The following is a 21,102-nucleotide window of genomic DNA, read 5'->3' as shown; positions in this document are numbered from 1 at the left end:
TGTCATTTTTCTCCATTGTTCATTTTCCTCCGAAAAAAAATAAAAAGATACTTTCCATTGTTCTCTACGTATAATATTAGTTTTTAATTATTAAAATTATATATTTTATCTTTTTTAAGTATGCAATTATTTAATTTATAGTCTTATATAAAAGTATTTATAACAATAACATAACATAAAAATATAATATAATAATATTGAAAATTGATGATGATTCATATATTAAATTTTGATTTGAAGGATTCATAATTTAATTTATACTCGAAGTTTACACATCATATTGCATATAATTATATGCAACAAAATCTATTCTTGGAAAAAATGATAGGTACTTATTCATCAAATTAATAAAATAGTAACAATTTCTTATTTTAATAATGGTGGAGAATGGACATTATGGACGAATACGGTACTTATCTCAGTTTTATACACAAACGTATTGTTATAAAATATGTAAAAAATATCATATTATGTACGCAATGTGTTTCCACTGTAATCGATATAATATAAATATTATTAATTTGCCTTTTTTACGTGAGATAAATCGTATTAAAAAATATGACGTACACAAAATCCAAATGGTTAGAATGAGATTAAAATATAAAATGCACAACATGTCAACATACAATGTTATATTATATATCACTTATCTATCATCCGTCGAATTCGAATTATTAAATATTTTTTCTACCCTTTCACGTCTGCATTTTAGGCGTACACCGGGTTAATACAATAATTAGGGAGCAAATTTGATATTACTTGTTCTATTGTTACGAGAAAACAACTGTTGCAGATATCTATGTAATTTGTCTAGTATACATATTATACATATATAAGTATGAACGTTTATTATTTACGGTGTTTAAGGCCGACCTTGACCTAAAACACATGCAACTGCGAGCGCAGGACACTATAGCTAATCGTTTACCTATAATATTATGTGCACTGAGACTTTATTTGATTACAGAAATTATTATTCCTTATAATAGTCATTTCGTATATTTACGGTCTATAGACAATTTTCTATTGTTTGAATAAAAAATTAGTTCCCCGTCGACAATATTTTATTATTATAATAAGTATTATCACCAGAGTCATAATAATATATTAGGTACCTACATTGTAAGTATTGGTTACTAACTATCCTGGTTGGCGCTTTAATTGTTTTTATTATTTTTCGTTTCGCTGGCGTCGATTAATAATAACTAATAAGTAATAACGTTAAATAATAGTGCCCATTGAGTATACAAAGCGTGTAAACGCATACAATACAATACAATATCGATCTAATTCGACAGTTTTATTATTTATTATTTAAAATGGTCAGTTTTTTTTGGGGGGGGATTCCGATTTCAATTGTTATAATACACCTCGAATGCGAGTAACACAATAAAAACATTCTCGCTTTCTCGGTGCCGTATTTATAATATTTACATCACTATTTAGATACCATTATATTATATAGATATCTTATACTTGAATAATCATAATAACATGTCATCGGACCTGCATAATGCAGTTTACTCAACCTTGTGTCTTGAAAGTTGCAACGATGCGGTAGATGCGGTGATATTGTATACGATCTGCTACGTCAGAAACAGATATTATAATAACAATATTTCAAGCGAAATGATATTATTATCTAATAAACTCTTTTGTATATCTGGTTTTATAAGATGCAGTTGTAAAGATTGTAAAATTTCAAAATATTCTTCAATTTCAATTACTTAAAGACATTATATTTTTTACTTATTGTCAATGTTTGTTCTATTCTCGAATATTGCTCAATTATTTAGAATCCTCATCAGCTTGGTTAAGTAAATAAATTCTAATACAGTCAGCAGAAAATTTTACGGATACTAGCATTTAAGTTAAGTAATTTTTAAGTCTGGCACGTTTGTCTATCAACTTTAGCAGTGATTGAATGCAGTATTGAATCGTTTGTACAAAAAACAAGGCTTAATGGTGGGTATTGACTTTATAAATGACTTAATTTTCAAATCGAATATCCTAAGTTACTAAGCTATATACATATGAACGTCTTACATATTAGTACTCGGTTATCACAAATGTTTTACACCTCTACATCATAAGCGTAAATTTGCCTTGTCAGAAGGGGGACTAAAATTATAATCATAGAACGGGCCCGCGGAGGGCTCGCCCCCCGCACCCTCTACATATAAATTTTACAATTTTATTATAACATTAATTATATAAAAACTTCAAAATTATTTATTTAATGGCTTATAATATACATAACTTTTTATCGTTGTCGTTATAAAATAATATTAACGTATAGCTCAATCGTTTTAATTTACGCCTATGCTCTGTATAATATATATCGACAAAACTTTAATTTTTTCGGTCCGATCAACAGAATGCTATTACTACAAGTAATTTGACAAAACAAAATTTTAAGACAATTTGTCTAGGTTAAAATCACTTTTATAATATTATTACGTGAGATAATATAAATAATAATATACGAATGTATTTAAATATTTATATTTCCATAAGATTTTATAACTCTATTGTACAATGATTATTCTGTACCTAATTTTAGGTTATATATATTAATATAATAAAAGAAACTGCAGGCTCAAATATAAGAAATTTATAGTGAGTGAGACTTTGTCCATCCAGATTAGGTTAGTCCTTATCAAGTATAAATAGGTAGAATGAATATTCATAATTTTTTTTTTTTGCAATTTAGGAAATAAATCCTATCGTATATTTAATCGAATATTTTACTTAAACCGATAATGTACGAAGATGTAGTCAGTTTTTTAAATCGATGAATATGGTAGTGTGGAAAAGAATCGCTTCTGCATAGTTTTTCTTTTTATATTATTGGAGACTTTAAGGCTACATTCAAAACAATTTGAGGTATTTTTACCTATGAGTAACTCATTGGTAAGTCATAATCGATGTTATGTATCATTGATTTTGTATAATAATGGACGCTGGGTTAAAATTTAAATCGGATGTATTTTTGGCCGGAGCCATTACAAATGGATTGAAGGTATCCACGGTAAATACCTGGTCACGTGACCTAGCTGCACAGAGGCCGTGATTTCGCCACATCTAACGTAGTATATACGGTACACAGCGTACTGCGTTTGCCGAAATAAAAAAAAAAGAAACAGAATATAGATGCAATTCGTTGGAAAATCGTATATATCATATATTTATGGTGACACTGAGGCGAACACACACATTAGTTGGCATGGTGCGGATTGAGCCACAATCACGCAGCGGCGGTCGACCGTATACGACAGTATATAATTTGTGCGTGAAAATTAAGATTATAGGTGTCGACGAATTATAATAACAATTTTCAATTACTTCGAATGTAACGCGTTATGGGCGAATTTAGAGGCGAATTCAACCATACAGTATGCATAATATATAAAATACACATACATATATATGTATACACCGAAAGTAAGACCGCTGAAGTATCTGTTGCGATTTCACATTTTTTTTTTTATTATTAATTTTTACAGCCGTACATTCGAAACGTGTTATACATAATCTACGTATGACGTTATAGGTTGCATCCGAATTGCTCGATAACTGTTCTTCGTGTGATCCGAAAGGTTCGATTATTGCATGTCACATTTCAACAATTGTATTTATTTGGTGTACTTAAAAATTCTAATATTTATTATTAATTAATATTATTTAAAATGTTTATTAAGTCGTGAGTTCAATGATTTTTTTTAATCATTTATTTACCGCATAAAGATAGTGATGTAGTTGATGATGCGTATATTAAATATGATGCAGTCCATATTATTTGGACAATATTGTTGGCGTGCAATTCGGATGCACCAGGTATAGTTATATATTTATAAAAGCGATAATAATAACACCGATTTTCACTTATATGAACTCATATTAAAGCGAATGTATACAATCTAGATGAGTGATTGAATTGGGTTAGGTCTACAAAGCGAATATAGTTATCTACGCCGATCTTAAGTGTGTTTTTGCGTTCCATCGATAGTGATTTTCGTTTTCGATTCGAGCACTGAAATTCGAGTTAACTATATAAAGTATAAAGTGATATTCGATATTCATCTGCTTCGCCGAAAAGAAATATTTCCAGGTCTTAGGTGTTTGCCCTTTGAAGAGGGTTGATTTAAGGGGTACGAATAACGAGGGATCTTCGTATTGTTATGAAATAAAAGGAACGTCGACACGGTGTGAGGTTATTGTAATCGTATGTTTGTATAGATCCGTCGAACTGTACGAACGGAAATGTTTTCTACTCGGCGGAAATAACAACTATTATAATATGCACGGACTTTCTGTGTCAAACCTTCGTATTGAACATTATATTATAATACTATACCTCCTTAACGATTTTATTATTGTATAGAATTCGGGTTTTTCGTGGCGCCGTGTTGTCGACGGCGGTGTGAACACAAACGCCACTAAGACTCGAACCCGTATTAATATAATAATAATATAATATGATATACTTAACGAACCGTCGACTCTTAATTATTAATCCCTGTAAATAACTGCCGGGTATCTTATTTCAATAAAATGTATTGTGTGTGTAGAGATACCGGCACCATCACACCTCTACACCGGTGTGTAGCAGGTAAACGTTTACTCGGAATTATTTATGGACGGTCAGGGATAGGTTAAAAGCATAATAAAATATGTATCGAAATCCGATCTCCTCCTCCGCCGGACCAAGTCTCGGTCGCGCCTCGGTTGGGCATTTTCAAAAACTACGATATAGCCACAGCTGTATTTTGTCATCGTTTATGCGCGCAGTATAATAATATGTATATTAAAGAAGCGACTGGTTCTCGGTCAAACGGATACATTTTATAAGACCGGTTTGATTTCACTCTATGGCCGCGCAAAAGAAGAAAAATATAATAATAATAATAATACGGAGGTATTCGACACGCGTATGTGTATGCGATAAGCCCAAAGGGCACAAGTGTTGTTTTCACCACGTATGCTATTCGATTATAGGCACGGATTCCGGAAACGTTCACTTTTCGTGTGTATAATAATAATGCATGGGCAGTCTTCTGATTTTGGATATTGGCGCGTATGCCGTCCTGGCTCGGATAGTCGGATGCCGGCTGCAGCGTCTGCACAAAACCGGGTCATCCGATCAAGAAACGCGGACACACATAATAATATTGGGTAGCACTCGTCCAATGCGATAACTACCGCACGCGTCTGGTGTATCATTATAACATGTACTATATTCATCAAAATATAGATATTAAAAAAAAAAAAAAAAATGGTAATAATTATAAAAAAATTAGTTTTGTATAGTAATAGTTATCTTTCACATAATTTAATTTCCCCGGCGATCAAAATCAAATAAATAGTTTTTAAACAGAGTTTCAAACACTCAATTATTTAAAAAAAATATATCGTGTGTTTTATCTTCTGCGTAATTTATTTTAAACATTTTAGTGATGTTAAATTTAAAGACGCAAAGGGAACCGGGACGAAACTTCCAATAATAGAGCTGGCGGAATGCGGTGAGTGAAGTGAGTAAAGGACAAAGCTTCCTAGTTATTTATTGGGTTTACTCTATCATTTCGTAATTAAGATTATATACTGTATAGAAGGATACATCGAGTATATAACACGACAAAAATAAAATAATTAGTCTATGTTTGTACATCACACTAAATAAAAAGTACTATAGAAACACACTGGAGCAACTAAAATATTATAATATAACTTATTAAAATCATAACTCCAGAAAGAGTTGTGACGTTCTGTTCAATCCTCTACACAAAAACAAATCATTTGAATTATTCTTCAGATATGTAAAATATTTAGTAAAAAATAATATAATTATATTAATGGTAAATTAATATTAAACCAATATAAAATGTTGCTAGATCGAAATTTAAAGGTCGACAAGTTAAAATAATATAATTTGAGTTAGCTAGGTCAAGTCAATTTTAAGAAAGTTAATCTATAAGTTAAAATTCAACAAACATTAAACCTATTTAACTCTAAAAGTTGAAAGTTAACACAAAGCAAAATATTAAATTAATTAGGTTAAAAAGAAATTAATACATTTGTATTTAAATTACCACGAAAATCACACATTCATATGTCATATTCAATTTAGTAACTGTACAACTTATAATCTTTTTAAGAATAACTAAATATTTTGTTAAAAATGAATTCTGTAATATTTATATTTATTGCAAACCAGTTGTAATATGGTGTAGGCAATAACACGTTTGTATCAACTAAATTATTATGCTATGGAAAATGTCTTTATATTCAAAAAATAAAAATATAATAATTATACAGTGTTTTAAGATAAAAAAAATAATGAACTAATTAATTAGTTTAACCTAAATAATTGTAGATTTGTATACTTAAACATGATTTTAACCTTAAAATGTTATTCTTTAAATTAACTGAAAATACTAAGTAGTTATAATTATTTTGTTTTGACTATTTAAACTATCGAGTAAATTGTAAAATTAACTATCTAGATCTATATCTATCTAGATAGTTTAGTAACATAATAAATTTAACTTAACTTTAACCTAATTAGTAGCTATGTATTAAAGCTCTCAACTCACTTTTGGACAACATATTGGTCGAGTACCTATAACATTATAAGTACATACCAGATGCCTACATAGCGGTTGTTTATTCTCTCGCGGAATTATTTTTTTCTAATAAAAACGACGAGTGAACTTTTCCGATAAAATGCTATAATATGATATGCCACCGCGCTGGTAGGTTTCTGGAATTGTTTTCGTCGTTAAAAAAATAAAAATTAATGATAACATAACTTTAATATCGTCGATTGACTGTATGATTTTTGCTTTTTTTTATGAATCGTTTCCGATACTCGTCCGTTTATACGGGTGAAAAATACACGTACGTAAACGCGCGTCGTCGTTCTGCCTAAGTTTATATGCGATCTAATCACTCTGATACCGCTGGAAACTGTATTATATTATTATATAGGTTTAGTCGTTTAGACGTATTCCATAACGGTGCATTAAGAAATGTAGCCACCGTCTACGTGTGTGCGGTGTAACCGGTCGATCGAACTGCGATCCAGATTCGGACTTGCTATGGGATGCCGGCTGTCTCGTCTGAAGTAATAAAATATTGCGTTGACAAAACGCGCTGATCGTTTATAATTCGCTAATATATAATATAACAAAACGTCGTATACCGGACGGGCGCACTTAATTTCCGCCTCCTAATAATGGACATCGATTATGGTCCCGGCAATAGTATCCAATAAATTACGTGTCTGATGATTATAAACGATGAGAAATTAAGAAACATTTAAAACCGAAAAGTTTATCTGGCTATCTATCACCAGAGAAAGACATAATATTGGATCATGAACGTATAGGCAATTATGCTTTTTACAGGATTTCGAGGAATTATAAAAATAATTTTTGTTTAGTAATATACTAGTAATATTATTTTATTACGTCATAATGATTTCACCGTATAATATGTATAAATAAAAATAATTTATAACGAAAGGTAAATAAAAAAAAGTGTCTTACGAATTTAAGAAAGACGCCCAGTTAAAAGATATTGTATTCATATTATACAAATATACTATAATAGTCATCACTTTTTTCCGATCGATTAAAAAAACTAACAAAAAAAAAATAACATTATTTATGGTATAATATAATATATTATAAACATAGTAATATTCAACGATAAATATATGACGCTTTATTAAGTAATTATCAGTGTTGTGAATTTAATAGAATAGAAACTATTGAATATAACTAATATAAACAATTGACAAAAATACAATTTAAAATTTAAAAAAGAAGAAAAATTCATTTTTTTTTTTAAATAAGATTTAAAAAATAAACAAATAGTTTGAAATAAAATTATACAACTTATATAATCAAATAAAATAATTTTCGTCGTAGTTTCACTTTAAGAAAAAGCACTATTTGTATAATTATATAACATGAACAATTTGCTTAAATCGGAATATTTGAAGAAAATATGCAACTCGATCCCTATTGTAGGCAAAATAGAATTACATAAACGTGCACTTGTAATAACCAGGTTGATTCATTTAAAAATTAAACAATTATTTTATAGAAAATATAACAAAGTATTTAAAATATATATATATAGGTTTTGAGCGGAGCGGTGAATGTATTGATTTAACAAATGTATTTTTTTTTTTTGTAACTGGAAACATTTTCGTGGCAATAATTTTCAAAAGTAGTGGTATTTCTGGAAGCAAACTGAATCTAGTTGGTACTTTTATTCGTTTTTTATTGACGATAAAATTATCAATATTTTTGAACTATTTATAAGTATGAGCAGTTTTTAATTTATTTCTATTTATTTTTTCTAGAAATATCGATTAAAAATTATTCGCTGGCTAAAAATGATTGATAATTTAATAAAAATGTCCTCATATCAAAAATCTATCGTTACAAGATTTTTTAAAAACGTTTAAAGTTATAATTTTAACAAAATTAATAAAAATCGCAAAATTTAGTAAACTATCTTGAGATTAGAAATTCGTAAAAATGTTTATAAATCTAAAATATGAAAATTTATTACAAGCTTTTTATAAGTAATTCGTAATGAAACCATACAATTTAAAAAATGCATTAAAACAATTATTTTTTATGGATATTTTAAGTTTCAATTAAGACGGATTTACTTATTTAAACGATAAATAACAATAATATTATGTTAACTATTATGTAATAAACTTAAGAACATTACACTTGAAAATTTCAACTTTTATATATTTTATACAAATATTATCATGAATTTTACTATTATAAATAACATTATTAATTTATCTTAAAATATTATCTATTTATAGGTATTATAAATTTATTTTTACTGTTGTACATTATTAACAAAAACATATTATTAGACTTTGAGTTATACAAGTTAATATAATATGGTATAAATATAATATATAGCTATAATAATTAAATGCTAAAAATATAACAAATACAATATTTTCAGAAAAAAATCTATTGACCTACTGTAATAATAAAAGTAAAACAAATCACTTTAATAGTGATATCAAGAAACATAATATAAAGTATATTTAGTGATATTGGCTAATCTAATCTTAAAGGCTTTAAGACTGTCTCCGCTCAGAATTATTTTTCGTATACAATAATATTATATCATTGAATTCAATTTTAAAAACCCATAATAGTGACCTACTCGATACCTAATGGATAGCACAGTGGCACCCAATTGTCTACCTTTTTTCTTTTTGCTTAGTTTGAAACCATTACTAAACAACATTTTTTAACACTAAATTTAATTTTTTACTATAATTTTTAAGATTTTTATCTTTTTTTTAATGACATTAGGTACCTAATAAATATTTTTATTTGAATGTATAAGTGTATCGGGTATCCCCATCATCGGCACCACCCATAAAACATATCCAACTCTACCTCAATTAATTATTATCAAACAAATTAGAATCTATAAGTTATTATAAAATTATATGTGTTTCTTTATTTTTTAACATATTTTTATTATTAATAATAAAAGAACTGAAGGAAGTAAAAATTGTCGAGGGGAATGAAAGAATAATTTTGAAACCCATTTTTAGAAATTTATTATATTGTAAGCCCGAAACATTATTTATCTACTATAGGCTATATAGTTCACACTTAACATAAATTCATCACGCTTGTGGACCTTCAGCCATGATGGTAATTGTGTTGGTTTTCAAAAGTCGCGCTCTAGTTCGTCGTACAATTACAGTTCTCTATGGGTGTAATGAGTTCTGCCTCGAATCATTTTATATCTATATTTACTCTACTCGGTAACCGCGGCACAGCCAGTACAGGTAAGTATTGGATTATAAGTAGGTACCTATAATATACATCGGAAATCGTTATAAAAAAAAAAACGCGGTTCGTTATAATATTATAACTTATATTCTCGCGTGGTTTGATGCGCGTTTATGGTGAACTATTCAGTGATTCACCAGACATGTTCATAAATTCATAATTATTCTTCTTCAATAATTTAGTTATTAAAAATCTGATTTTTGGAATTTTTTAATATACTGCTCATTTAAACACAATATATTTGAAATTCATTAAATTTTTTGGTACTACTTAATAAAAAGTGTCCTGTGATGATACAAAGTTACAAAGTTATGTTTTTTTTCAAATAAGAACACCTCTTTCTACTGTAAATTATTTGTAGATTACTTTTATGAACTTATTAACCTATCGAAATCAAAATTGGTACGAATAGTTTTTGAAATATTTAACTTTGTGTAAAAAGGTTATAATGTATTCATAATAATTAGTTTTGAAGATATACGAGGAGTATTTGAATTAAATATTAGTAATTAGTATTTAGTATTAATCAATTATCATTTATAATTTCTAAAAATGGTCCAAGTATAATAAATATTAGATTGAATATAACGTATATTTTGTATTTTTGGAAATCAATTTTTGTTAGTAAAAATTTTAAAAACTTAGGAACTACTCGTACGAATTTTATAGTAGGCACCTGTCAACATTTTCAAATATATAATCAATTAAATAATTTTCCATAAAAATAGTATAAAAGACTTTTATAACTATTTTTAAAGAAATAATAAGGTTAACATGCTTGGTGAATCACTCAGTATCTTTATATTGTATATAATTACAAGGTAGTATATTATATCAGCAGATAGTGTGATCGTGGTAAAACGTACGATACATAAGACTACAGACCAGCCGAATTCTTCAAACAACATTAAGTTTTTTTATTTTAGAAAAGTATTGATGGTTTCTGTGGTCACATAATAATATAAACTAATTATACATTATAGATCCAAACTGATTAAAATAGTTTGTTAAAGTTTTGACGGAAAGGCGATTGAATAATATGATATAGTAATTTAAGGTAGGTATACTAGCTAAAAGTATTTAAACAACTCTTAATCTCTTTTTCCGTGATAACCAATATTAATATTTAAAATTTATTCATAAAAAAAAAATGGAAAACATTTTTAATAATCGAAAAAGAATTAATTTAATATGAAAAGGATTAAATCAACAACATGTGTTTACGTATTTGTAATAAAATGTAATATAAATAATTTTCATATTAGCTAATATAATAAAATACCAACATATTATGAATAGTAGGTATTTAAATAGAATTTTAAAAATGGAATGTAAATTGTAAGCAAATTAAGATACACTATAATTTATTTAGGTTTTTTTGGCACCAGTATAAAGTTAAACAAATAATTTTAAAATTATTCATAGGATAATAGTTTATAATTATTTAAGTACGTTTGGAAATTGGAATTTTAGCACGTTATTAGGGTATTTGTGATGAAATTATTATTTTCCCGCGTTTCGATACTTTTTTAATTTTTTAAGTCATAAATAATTCTATGCCCTATACATTTTATCCACAGTATTAAATACCTACATTATTAATATTATAATATACTTTATTATTATTTTTTGTTTTCAGTGTCATTGTGCTTAATGCAAAACGTATTAAATCTAAATTATTGGCAATGCGTAATGAAAAGAACGGATCAATGTCCAGACATGGATATCAAAATATTTTTGTATTCCAGGTAAGATGAATTATAATATATATATAATAAATAGTGTTCGGGACTTCTTGCATTTGCATGTTTTTTTTAGTAGTGGTCGTAAATTATTCTAGATGAATTATAAGTTTGTTTTATGAAATAATAAAACTAAATACTAAGTTTAAATTTGCATATTTGTGCATATTTCGCATTTTTTTAAATTTGTATGTACGTAAAATTGTCGGGAAAAATCACTTTTGAAAAACGTTCAAGAATATTTTTTTAAATAAACTAAGGCCGTAGTCTGTCATATTCGAATCGTACGTCTGTTTACGATAGTTTCTTTGTCGCTTAAGAATCAAACTTTTTATCGATAATATCGACAATTATAAAGTTATGGTAAAAAATATAATAACATCTAGATTCTAAAATGAAAAGCAGTACGTGTTTGTTCGTTAATCACGGTTAACTGATCGCCTATCACGCGTTTACGTATTTCTTATTATAATTCAGTATGAGTGTCTTTTTTTTTATAAATCATAAATTATAATCAATTTGGTTTTTTTAAGACTTTTATTATGTACCTACTACCTACCTATTTTTAAAAATTTTATTTTTCTAATTATAATATGCTTTAAGTATACGTTTTCAAAAACAAAATAAAAAATTAGCCGCATATTTTTAAGCATATTTTGATGATTTTGACTGCATATATCGATAATTTTAAATTTAATAAAGTTCAAAGCCCTAAATTAATTAATATTCCACATTTCTGGTTTAAATATTCCATGTGTACATTCTAAAAGCAAAGGATATTCAAACCGATCATGTCCTTAGAAATATATTGACATACATGTAAAAGTGTAGTTGTTAAAAATTAATGCAATAAGCGTATGCCATCATTATATTATGATCGATCTTAAGGTTTCGAATTTATTGAACTAAGTAATAGGCTGTATTCAGTATGATTTTAACATATTTTTAAAACAATTATGCTTTATGCAATTTTATATAACAAATTAAAACTTCATAGGCCTAATATTCAAATATTTGTGTAATTCTATGTACAATCATATAATTTGGAAGTTTTTGTCTTATCCTAATTAAAATGAAATAAAATAATTACTACAGTATTTTATTAAAAAAAAATAAAATTAAAAGTGTTAAGACAAATATTTTTTAACTTAAAAATAAATATCTGTAGAGCATGTGTAACTACGGAACTTTCAATTACCATACAGACATGCAGGGCCGTATACAGAGCAACCATAGTCCAACGTTATATACCAATCTTTAAAATGTTCTGAAAAACCTAACCGCGTATTATTTATTACAATTACTTAACGTCACCTATCGTACGTATATGTTCGTAACATTTCGTTTTAGATTTTTGTAATAGGTACTGTAGTTACGAATAAAATGATGAAAAAAACTAATATAAAAACGATTACACCGTGTAAACATAGGTACGTGTTTCAGTGTTTGTAAAATTGACGTTATATTATAACCATACGTGTCTATACCATGCTCGTTTTTTAAAAAAAAATATATTTTTATGTGTCTGTAATAGTAATATTGTACATTGCACAGTCAATTAGATTACGCGTATGTATAATATAGGTATATAATATATTATATATGATATTATATTGTGCCGACCCAACGTCAACTGCGGAAAATCCGATCCTGTCATTTATCGCTATTGAAATAATATATTCGTGTGCAATCAATAAACACCTCTCGATTGGAGTGCATTGTGATCGAAGAAGTGTAACAAATCAATCACTCCGATCCATATAAACGAGAGTGACATTGTTTACTTATTATACTTTCATCGATAAAAATTCCACGTACCATAATATACAGTTTCGTGAAAATAACGGACACTAAACAAACCGTTTCCAATTCGGTACAAACTCTCAGTACTTACTCTGAACTCTGCAGGTGATGACAAAAACAAAAAATTTAAATTTGACTATACCTACATTTTCGTTTCATTTTTTAAATCGTCGTGTATACGAACAAAAATAAATTACTTTCAAATATTATATAGTGAGCGATTCTTTAATCAAATAACACTCATTATTTTAAAATCTATTAATGTTTATAAAAATATTTTTTTCCATAATTTTCAGTCAAAATAAAACTATTTTTTATCGTTATAATTTTTTAAGTTTTTTACTTTTATGAATTGCATCATACATTTTTTATTTTTTATTCCTAAGACAAATATTTTGATATATAAATATTAAAATTCAAACAAGTAGCTTATGAATTATAATTATTTAAAATTTATTTGAGGATGGTGGATAAGTACTAGGACCTTTATTTTGACTAGAAATTATGTAAAAAACATTTCTTTCAATAAAATAATCAGTCAGTATACTTGTACTTTTATGTTTATATACACGATTAAACACATTATGAATTATTTCATTACTTTTGCGGAAAGTAAGTTTAATTGTTTTATTGGAATATATAGATATTACCATATTTCGTCGGGGCACTATTTCGCAATTATGTAATTAAAACATTAATCCATACTATATAACTTTTTATGTATGGTATATTGGTGTGGATAGTATGGTATGTTAATAAATTATTTACTTAAGTGTTAAGTCAAACGAAAATATTTATATACTTTTGAAAAATAAAATAAAAGTATAATCGATAGGTACTGTTTGAAAACGTTATAACAACACAAACGATTTATTACTAGAAAGTATCATATCGAGAAAACAAAAGAAAAAACGTACATTTTTTTAGTCTATAATTATTATTAATACTTAATAGACATTATTTATTTATTGTATATAACTAGAAATTACCATTGTTTTATCAGATGAGTAGGTACAAGAGACTCCATTCTTGTTAAATTATAATTATACGCCGTGCACTGCGATTTCACAGTTGAAGAATTTCGTACGAAAATGATATGAAAATATTGTTAATTTTTAAAGAATGTCAAGAGAAGTGTACCTCCGTGAATGAATCAAGTACGACAGCATTATTAGAATTGTTCAAACTTCAATGTGATTTGTTATTTGTAGGGAACGGATTTGAATGCAAATTACATTTTTTTCCCGAAAACATTGCTTTCCAAGCACAAAGTTCATTTCATACATCAAAGAATTAAAAAATGTAACTTTTTTGACTTTTTTTTTTGACATTTTTATGTTTTTAAATCATTTTTATATAAGAATGGATAAAATTCGATAAAAATTTAGTTAACATTCATACTAAAAGAATAAAATAAAATATTATTTATCTTACAATATATTGTACTTCTATTTTTATTATTTATTATTTTTTTACCGATCAGATAAATGTGACGCTAGAATGCCAGACGAAATTATTGTTGATACGTGTAGCCACTTAGGTATATTAATGTATATGAATGTATATCATGCATGCGAATAACACAAAATATTATACATGAATAATTATTAATACTCACAAATAAGAATTTATATAATTAAACAATTTTTTTCAATGTTAAAAATAGTTTTAAGAGCATTTTTATAGTGCATTTTTAAAGAAAAAATCTGTTACGAGTGCATTAAATCGTTTTTTTAAGCCATTTTTTTGTTTTTAGAGCATTTAAATCCATCTTATGATTAAAAAAAAATTGAAAAATGTATCATCGAGATTGGTATGGTAATATTATTATATTATTCATTGGTTGATAAGGCAATCTTAGTACTATGACGCGAAATCGATTAGAAAAATACAACCTAAATACATACCTATATATTAAAAAGATAATATTTAGTGCACACAATGCATTTGACAATAATTCAACTTATCAATGTTAAGATGTCATTATAAGATAATATCATTGATTATAAATACTAGTACTTATTTAAATTCAATTATAATATTAAATGAGTACACTTCATATATTATAATTACATCTTTTTTTTTTTTTTTTTAGTAGATCTCTATAAATTAATTAATATAAAAATTACAATGTACGTTCATTGCTACACTTATAGAATATTACAACCAATAAATTATATGCCATATGGCATATACGTGGCTAATAATGTTGTACAAAACAACAAAAAATAAGAAAGTTTTCTATATTTAACTAATTACAACTGGAAAACATTCAAATACATAGTTTAATATATTCAAATAATTACTTAGATGAGAATAATTTACTCAACTCTGCAATATACAATATAATTAGGTGCAATGTACATAATAATTTATATATTTTAAAATTAAACATTGGATTATTTATAGCGGTGCTAAACGAAAAAAATTGATAGATGTTCGAAACAAGAACACACTCCGGTACAGCGGTTGGGATCCTAGCAAAAAAAACGTCATCATTATTCATGGTTTTAATGGAACAGAAAGCAAGACCCCGATGACAATCATCAGAAACGGTTAGTGATCCATACCGAATAGTACAAAATATCTTATTATATTATAATAATTATTACTTTTATCATCGTCATTATTTTTTATTATTAACGAAACTTGTTTTATCAATACGTACAATTGTACGTAGACATATAATTGTTTCAGCATTTCACCGCAAAATGCAAACATTATAAACGAAATCGTTTATAAAACAGACACATTATAATAATAGTATTATATAAGTATAGCTAGTGTTGGCTAGTTATACCGTCCCGTTGTATTTATACTGTTTATAGTAGGTGAATGTATTTTTAATTAAAAAGTGGACTCGTCTCGCTTCACTCGTCTTCGAGTGTGTGCAGTGAAATAGTATAATGTTCGAAATTCTATCGTGAAATTCTATTATTTAAAATATTATCGTAGGCATTTGTAAAAACGACTTCAACTGTGTATTTCAACTAGTGCAGAGAATAGTTGCTGACCCAAAAGACAAAAGTTCTCACGACTTAGTGAGTTTTTTTTTCTATAAAATCGTGCGATTTTCTAATATAATACGTATACATTCCAACAGTATTTCTTATGTTATTTATCATGCCACATAGGATAATTTTGTGGAAATATTAGAAATATATAGATTTTTTGGGGGAAATTATAATTAAAAATATAGCAAAACAAACTTCAGTCATGTCCTAGAAAAATTTCAAAAAATTTAATATTACGCACGTCTATTTTTTATAGCCAAAACAATATTATATTCTTCCTAAAATTGTGTGTATCGCTGGATGACGAATAAGAGAATAGAAGTTACGATAAACGTAATACATATATTTATTATGAAGTTTCGAAGGCTCATATCGTATTAAGAAGATTTTTATCACAATATTTGTTTTCTCTTTTAGACTCATGCGCGCCACATACATAATACACATTCATGTATAAGATCGTTTTTATGATTTTTGAGTAATCTTAAAGTAGAGAATCACCTTTTACAAAAATTATAGAGTATAATATTATTGAGATTTTAACATAATATCAGTTTTATATTTTATAATTAGTATTAAATAAAAAATGTTTGTAAATTTAAATGGATATACAATTGTTTTGAGACAATACTTAGAGTATTTATACAAATCGAAATGTTATACTCTCAAAAATATTATTTTCTATAATTTTTGTAATAGTTAATTCTACAGTTAAGATTATTTAAAAACATACAAATATGATTTTAAGTGAATGTGTTTTGTCTATACAGCGCGTGGGCCAGTGAGAGAAAATCAACAGTGCGCAGGTATCAACTTGACTATTATACATAATGTATTCTAGTTTTAAAATAAAACACTGCGGATACGAGTTTACGTTTTTTACGAAATCTCCATCATCTTTATCGTAATACGAAAATGTCTGTGGTCACCCCGTATGAACGCGCACATTATACCTGTACGTTTGTGCTTTTCTTTGACTATATTATAAGCTATATACATAGGTACTAGGTAGCAATCGTGACTGACATAAACACGGTTTCATCCACATCACCGAGGTCCAATCGCAGCATAAACTATCACAAGCTACTCAACCGCCGCCACGTTTAACGTGACAAAATCCGAGCTCGCACGCATTTTCGAATTTTAATATATATATATATTATTATCATATACTTTCCGACGTCCATTGTAGCTCATCGTTTGGACCCATCTCATAAGTATATATTATAATATGCTGATCGGTATATCGTTGTTTTTCACGATCGCATCGTACGTATATTATTCTTGTTATATTATCGCTTGAAGGCATTATAAATTAAACCATCTTCTTACAATTGCGCCTTGGACATCACAATACTCCTCCTCCTTATCCGCAAAGTATAACCGTTTTTTAGTACCTATCTTCCTTTATTTTACGCCATCCAATATTCAGCTTTCAAACTTTACACGATTCACAGCTCTTCGTAAACTTCTTTGCAATGATAAGATGGGCGGGATCAAATGCTCCGTAAAATGTGTGTTTCCGTTTTATTACATAACGTACACTCGAGTTCGTCCCAATACCTCATCCAAGCCCTAAAATCACAACGGTTTATATATTATTGTATAAGTTTACATGTTGCGTTTTGCTGCAGCGTACCTGAACCGAAAAGACTACAACGTGTTTACCGTGGACTGGGAACCGCTGACGTTCTTCCCGTGTTACCTGTCCTCGCTGAGCAACACCAGGCTGGTGGCCCAATGCAAATCTATGCCCACCTCACCTATTCTGGGGCATCGGCGTACGACATACACTGCGTCGGCCACAGTCTCGGGGCCCACATATGCGGCATGATAAGCAACCACTTGACACACAGACAACACAAAATCATAGGTGCGTATATTATAATGTATATTTATTATAAATTGAATTCATTACGTTATCACTTGTTTACATTTAACTGCAAGAGAATTGCAAAGACAGTGTTTAATTTAACGCACTGATATGCTATACCTATATTAATTATATATTATTAGTTGTACAACTCGACTTCGCCCGAGAAAAATAAACAGACATAAAATACGGCGCAATATTGGCAGGTGCGTAACCGGTCGGGGGGGGGGGGGTGTTTTGCGGATTAACTATTATCATTTCGGCCTTATTTTAGCCACTGCTTTCCCTTATTTACCAGCATGTAAATACTAAAATACACAAAATAATTAATAAATCCATATATACATTAAGGTTTTCTCAGAGTTTTCCAGAAGTTCTAACATACGTGAAATATTATATCAGTAACATATATATGCGTAATTTCATATAGGTGTACCTATACAATATTATAAATATATAACAAAGTCATGAAATTCTCTCACGAACGCGAATCGTGTACCTCCGCCTACCAAGTTGAATACAATATATACCATGTTAATATTCTCTATTGTTACGATAAGTATACCTATTTTGTTTTTTTGTTTATCACACGATACCGCGCGTCATCCTCACAAGCGTTCTCGGTAATAATACCGCGAAGTTATAGTCAACGTTAAAGTCTCCACGATGTTTAATATATAGGTAAGTAAATTATGCTACTAAAAACAGGTATGTATATAGGTAGGTATATAATGCAAATGTAATCCATTAATGAATACGCGTTCCAAGAATTGCGGTCTCAGGTGTAGTTTAGTGAAGCACTTACGTAAACTTACACACATATATATATATATTAAGATACTGCAATGGCAGTGCACTTGAACTTGTAATATCGTGTCATAAATGTATAGTATACGCGTGTTTTTAGACGATCGCGTCACGGCACGACGCGCAGCGGGTGGCTGAAAATCTATAAAACTGGTTTATATTAAATGCTATATTTTAACGTGTATATAAATTAGAATATTTTTTTCATAGCTCATGACTGCGATATAAATATATATACATCATACTAGTAATCGTAAAAATATAGATCACTGCTTTTTTTTATACACTGCAGTCTTTAAAATTATTTTAAGTTACTTCAATACATCAAATGAAAAATATAGCATTTTCAATATAAAAAAAAACACAATTTCCACACGTCAACATTATGTTATAAAATATATAAAAATAGTTTCACCAAAAATCGCTTAGCGTTTTGCAATGCCAACGACATAAAGTTGTTTCACAGTTATGTAAATTGGTCGACGATTATTGAGTATATATATGTATATCATGGCCTGCTATAGACATCGGCTGCAATACACCAATCTATTATTATATTATACTATTTTATATATCCATAACCGAGACGTTTTACTCTTGTTTGAGAACATTATCGTTATTCGGGTCATCACCGGTTACACGGAAACTAAAAAAGCTGTAAAACAACATCGGTATGTTAATATTTCAAAATGATTACAGCCATAATTTAACTATATATTGATGATCAAATAAATGGTATGCATTATTTTATATTCCTATCTGCCGAACGATTTTTTTTATTTTGTATATAATCCGTTTTTGTTTTTCCAAACCGTTCGTGTCATTATGCATTCTTGCTTCGATAAAAAGATATCACACATCTTAGGTTCAAATTCAAACTCTATTTTATTCTAATTCGAAAAATGAAAATATGACTATCACGCCAACGAGAAGGTGATTTACAGGATAATTTGTAAGATTATTCACCAAGCATTCTCAACCCCATTTATTTATTTAATAATTTATTTATTAAAACTTTGATTTTCACCATTTATAAATATACTTGGATATCATTTTTTTAAATTCTTGAATTTTTTTCTACTTAAGGAGTAACCAGAGAAAATATAAACTTCTATTTATCAAATGAGAACCTCTTATTCTACTGTAAATTATTTATTAGATCATTTTACTGAACATTTTAAATTAGATATTACAATCAAAATTGAAACGCATAGTTTTTGAGTTATTATTTAACTTTGTGTACTGAGAATAATATACGTTATAGTTCCATCGTCATTAATAACGCGCCTTAGTATAAATATTGTAATAAATTAAAAACTACAAGTTAACATTTTAAATTAAGTACCTATTTCAAACATTTAAAAAAAAATTATTAACTGAATAATTTAGAGAAAAAAAGAGGTTGTCTTTTAAAAAATCAGAAACTTATATCGCATCAGAAGACTCCTTAATAGTACTAAAATCACAATAATTTTAACTTATGGTATTTATTAGAAAATTCAAAAAATCAAAAATAGAACAAATTGATTATTAAATTTAAAAAATGGGGATGAGCATGCTTGGAGAATCACATTGTTTAGGTATACAGTACTATACGTGTACTAAACGCGAAGATGACGTCCCGACGAAGAAGATTTCTGGTAAAACCTGTTTTTCTTTCTTCCGGATAAATGGGTCACGAGTGCAGAAGACGTGACCTACTATCTAATATGATATCACATATAATAAACATTTCAAGATGTATATCGCAATTATCGTATAATTATTCCGAAAGATATCCAAACGAATTTTTCGTAATTTTCGTTTCTATGGACCGGCCATGACCGTGAATTTGGCAATGGGTTTCTTGTGGGTACCTATCGCGCACGACATTCTTCATAACTTTCCAGTTTCCTCTGGGTCATATTCGTTATTATACACGTACTGTGCAGTGTTTATATTATGCATATATAGTTAGAAAACATTTTTGTTTCGCTGCACAAGATATGTGTTTTTAATTTTCTTTTTTC

At 28.0% G+C, this 21,102-nt stretch overlaps 1 protein-coding gene across 1 annotated transcript in view; it reads left to right on the top strand.

The window, feature by feature from the left end:
• LOC132927848 (phospholipase A1-like) overlaps window positions 1–21,102 on the top strand; it is a 35,788-nt gene that overhangs the window by 3,421 nt on the left and 11,265 nt on the right. The window contains 4 exon segments of the mRNA XM_060992439.1: window positions 11,494–11,602; window positions 15,809–15,954; window positions 18,048–18,155; window positions 18,158–18,286. Of these exon segments, the coding sequence (XP_060848422.1) occupies window positions 11,494–11,602; window positions 15,809–15,954; window positions 18,048–18,155; window positions 18,158–18,286 (492 nt within the window).

Source organism: Rhopalosiphum padi, chromosome 1 (assembly GCF_020882245.1).
Source record: "Rhopalosiphum padi isolate XX-2018 chromosome 1, ASM2088224v1, whole genome shotgun sequence".
In the NCBI taxonomy this organism is placed as follows: domain Eukaryota; kingdom Metazoa; phylum Arthropoda; class Insecta; order Hemiptera; family Aphididae; genus Rhopalosiphum; species Rhopalosiphum padi.
The sequence above is the reverse complement of the archived record's forward strand: the minus strand, read 5'-3'. Positions and strand labels throughout refer to the sequence as shown.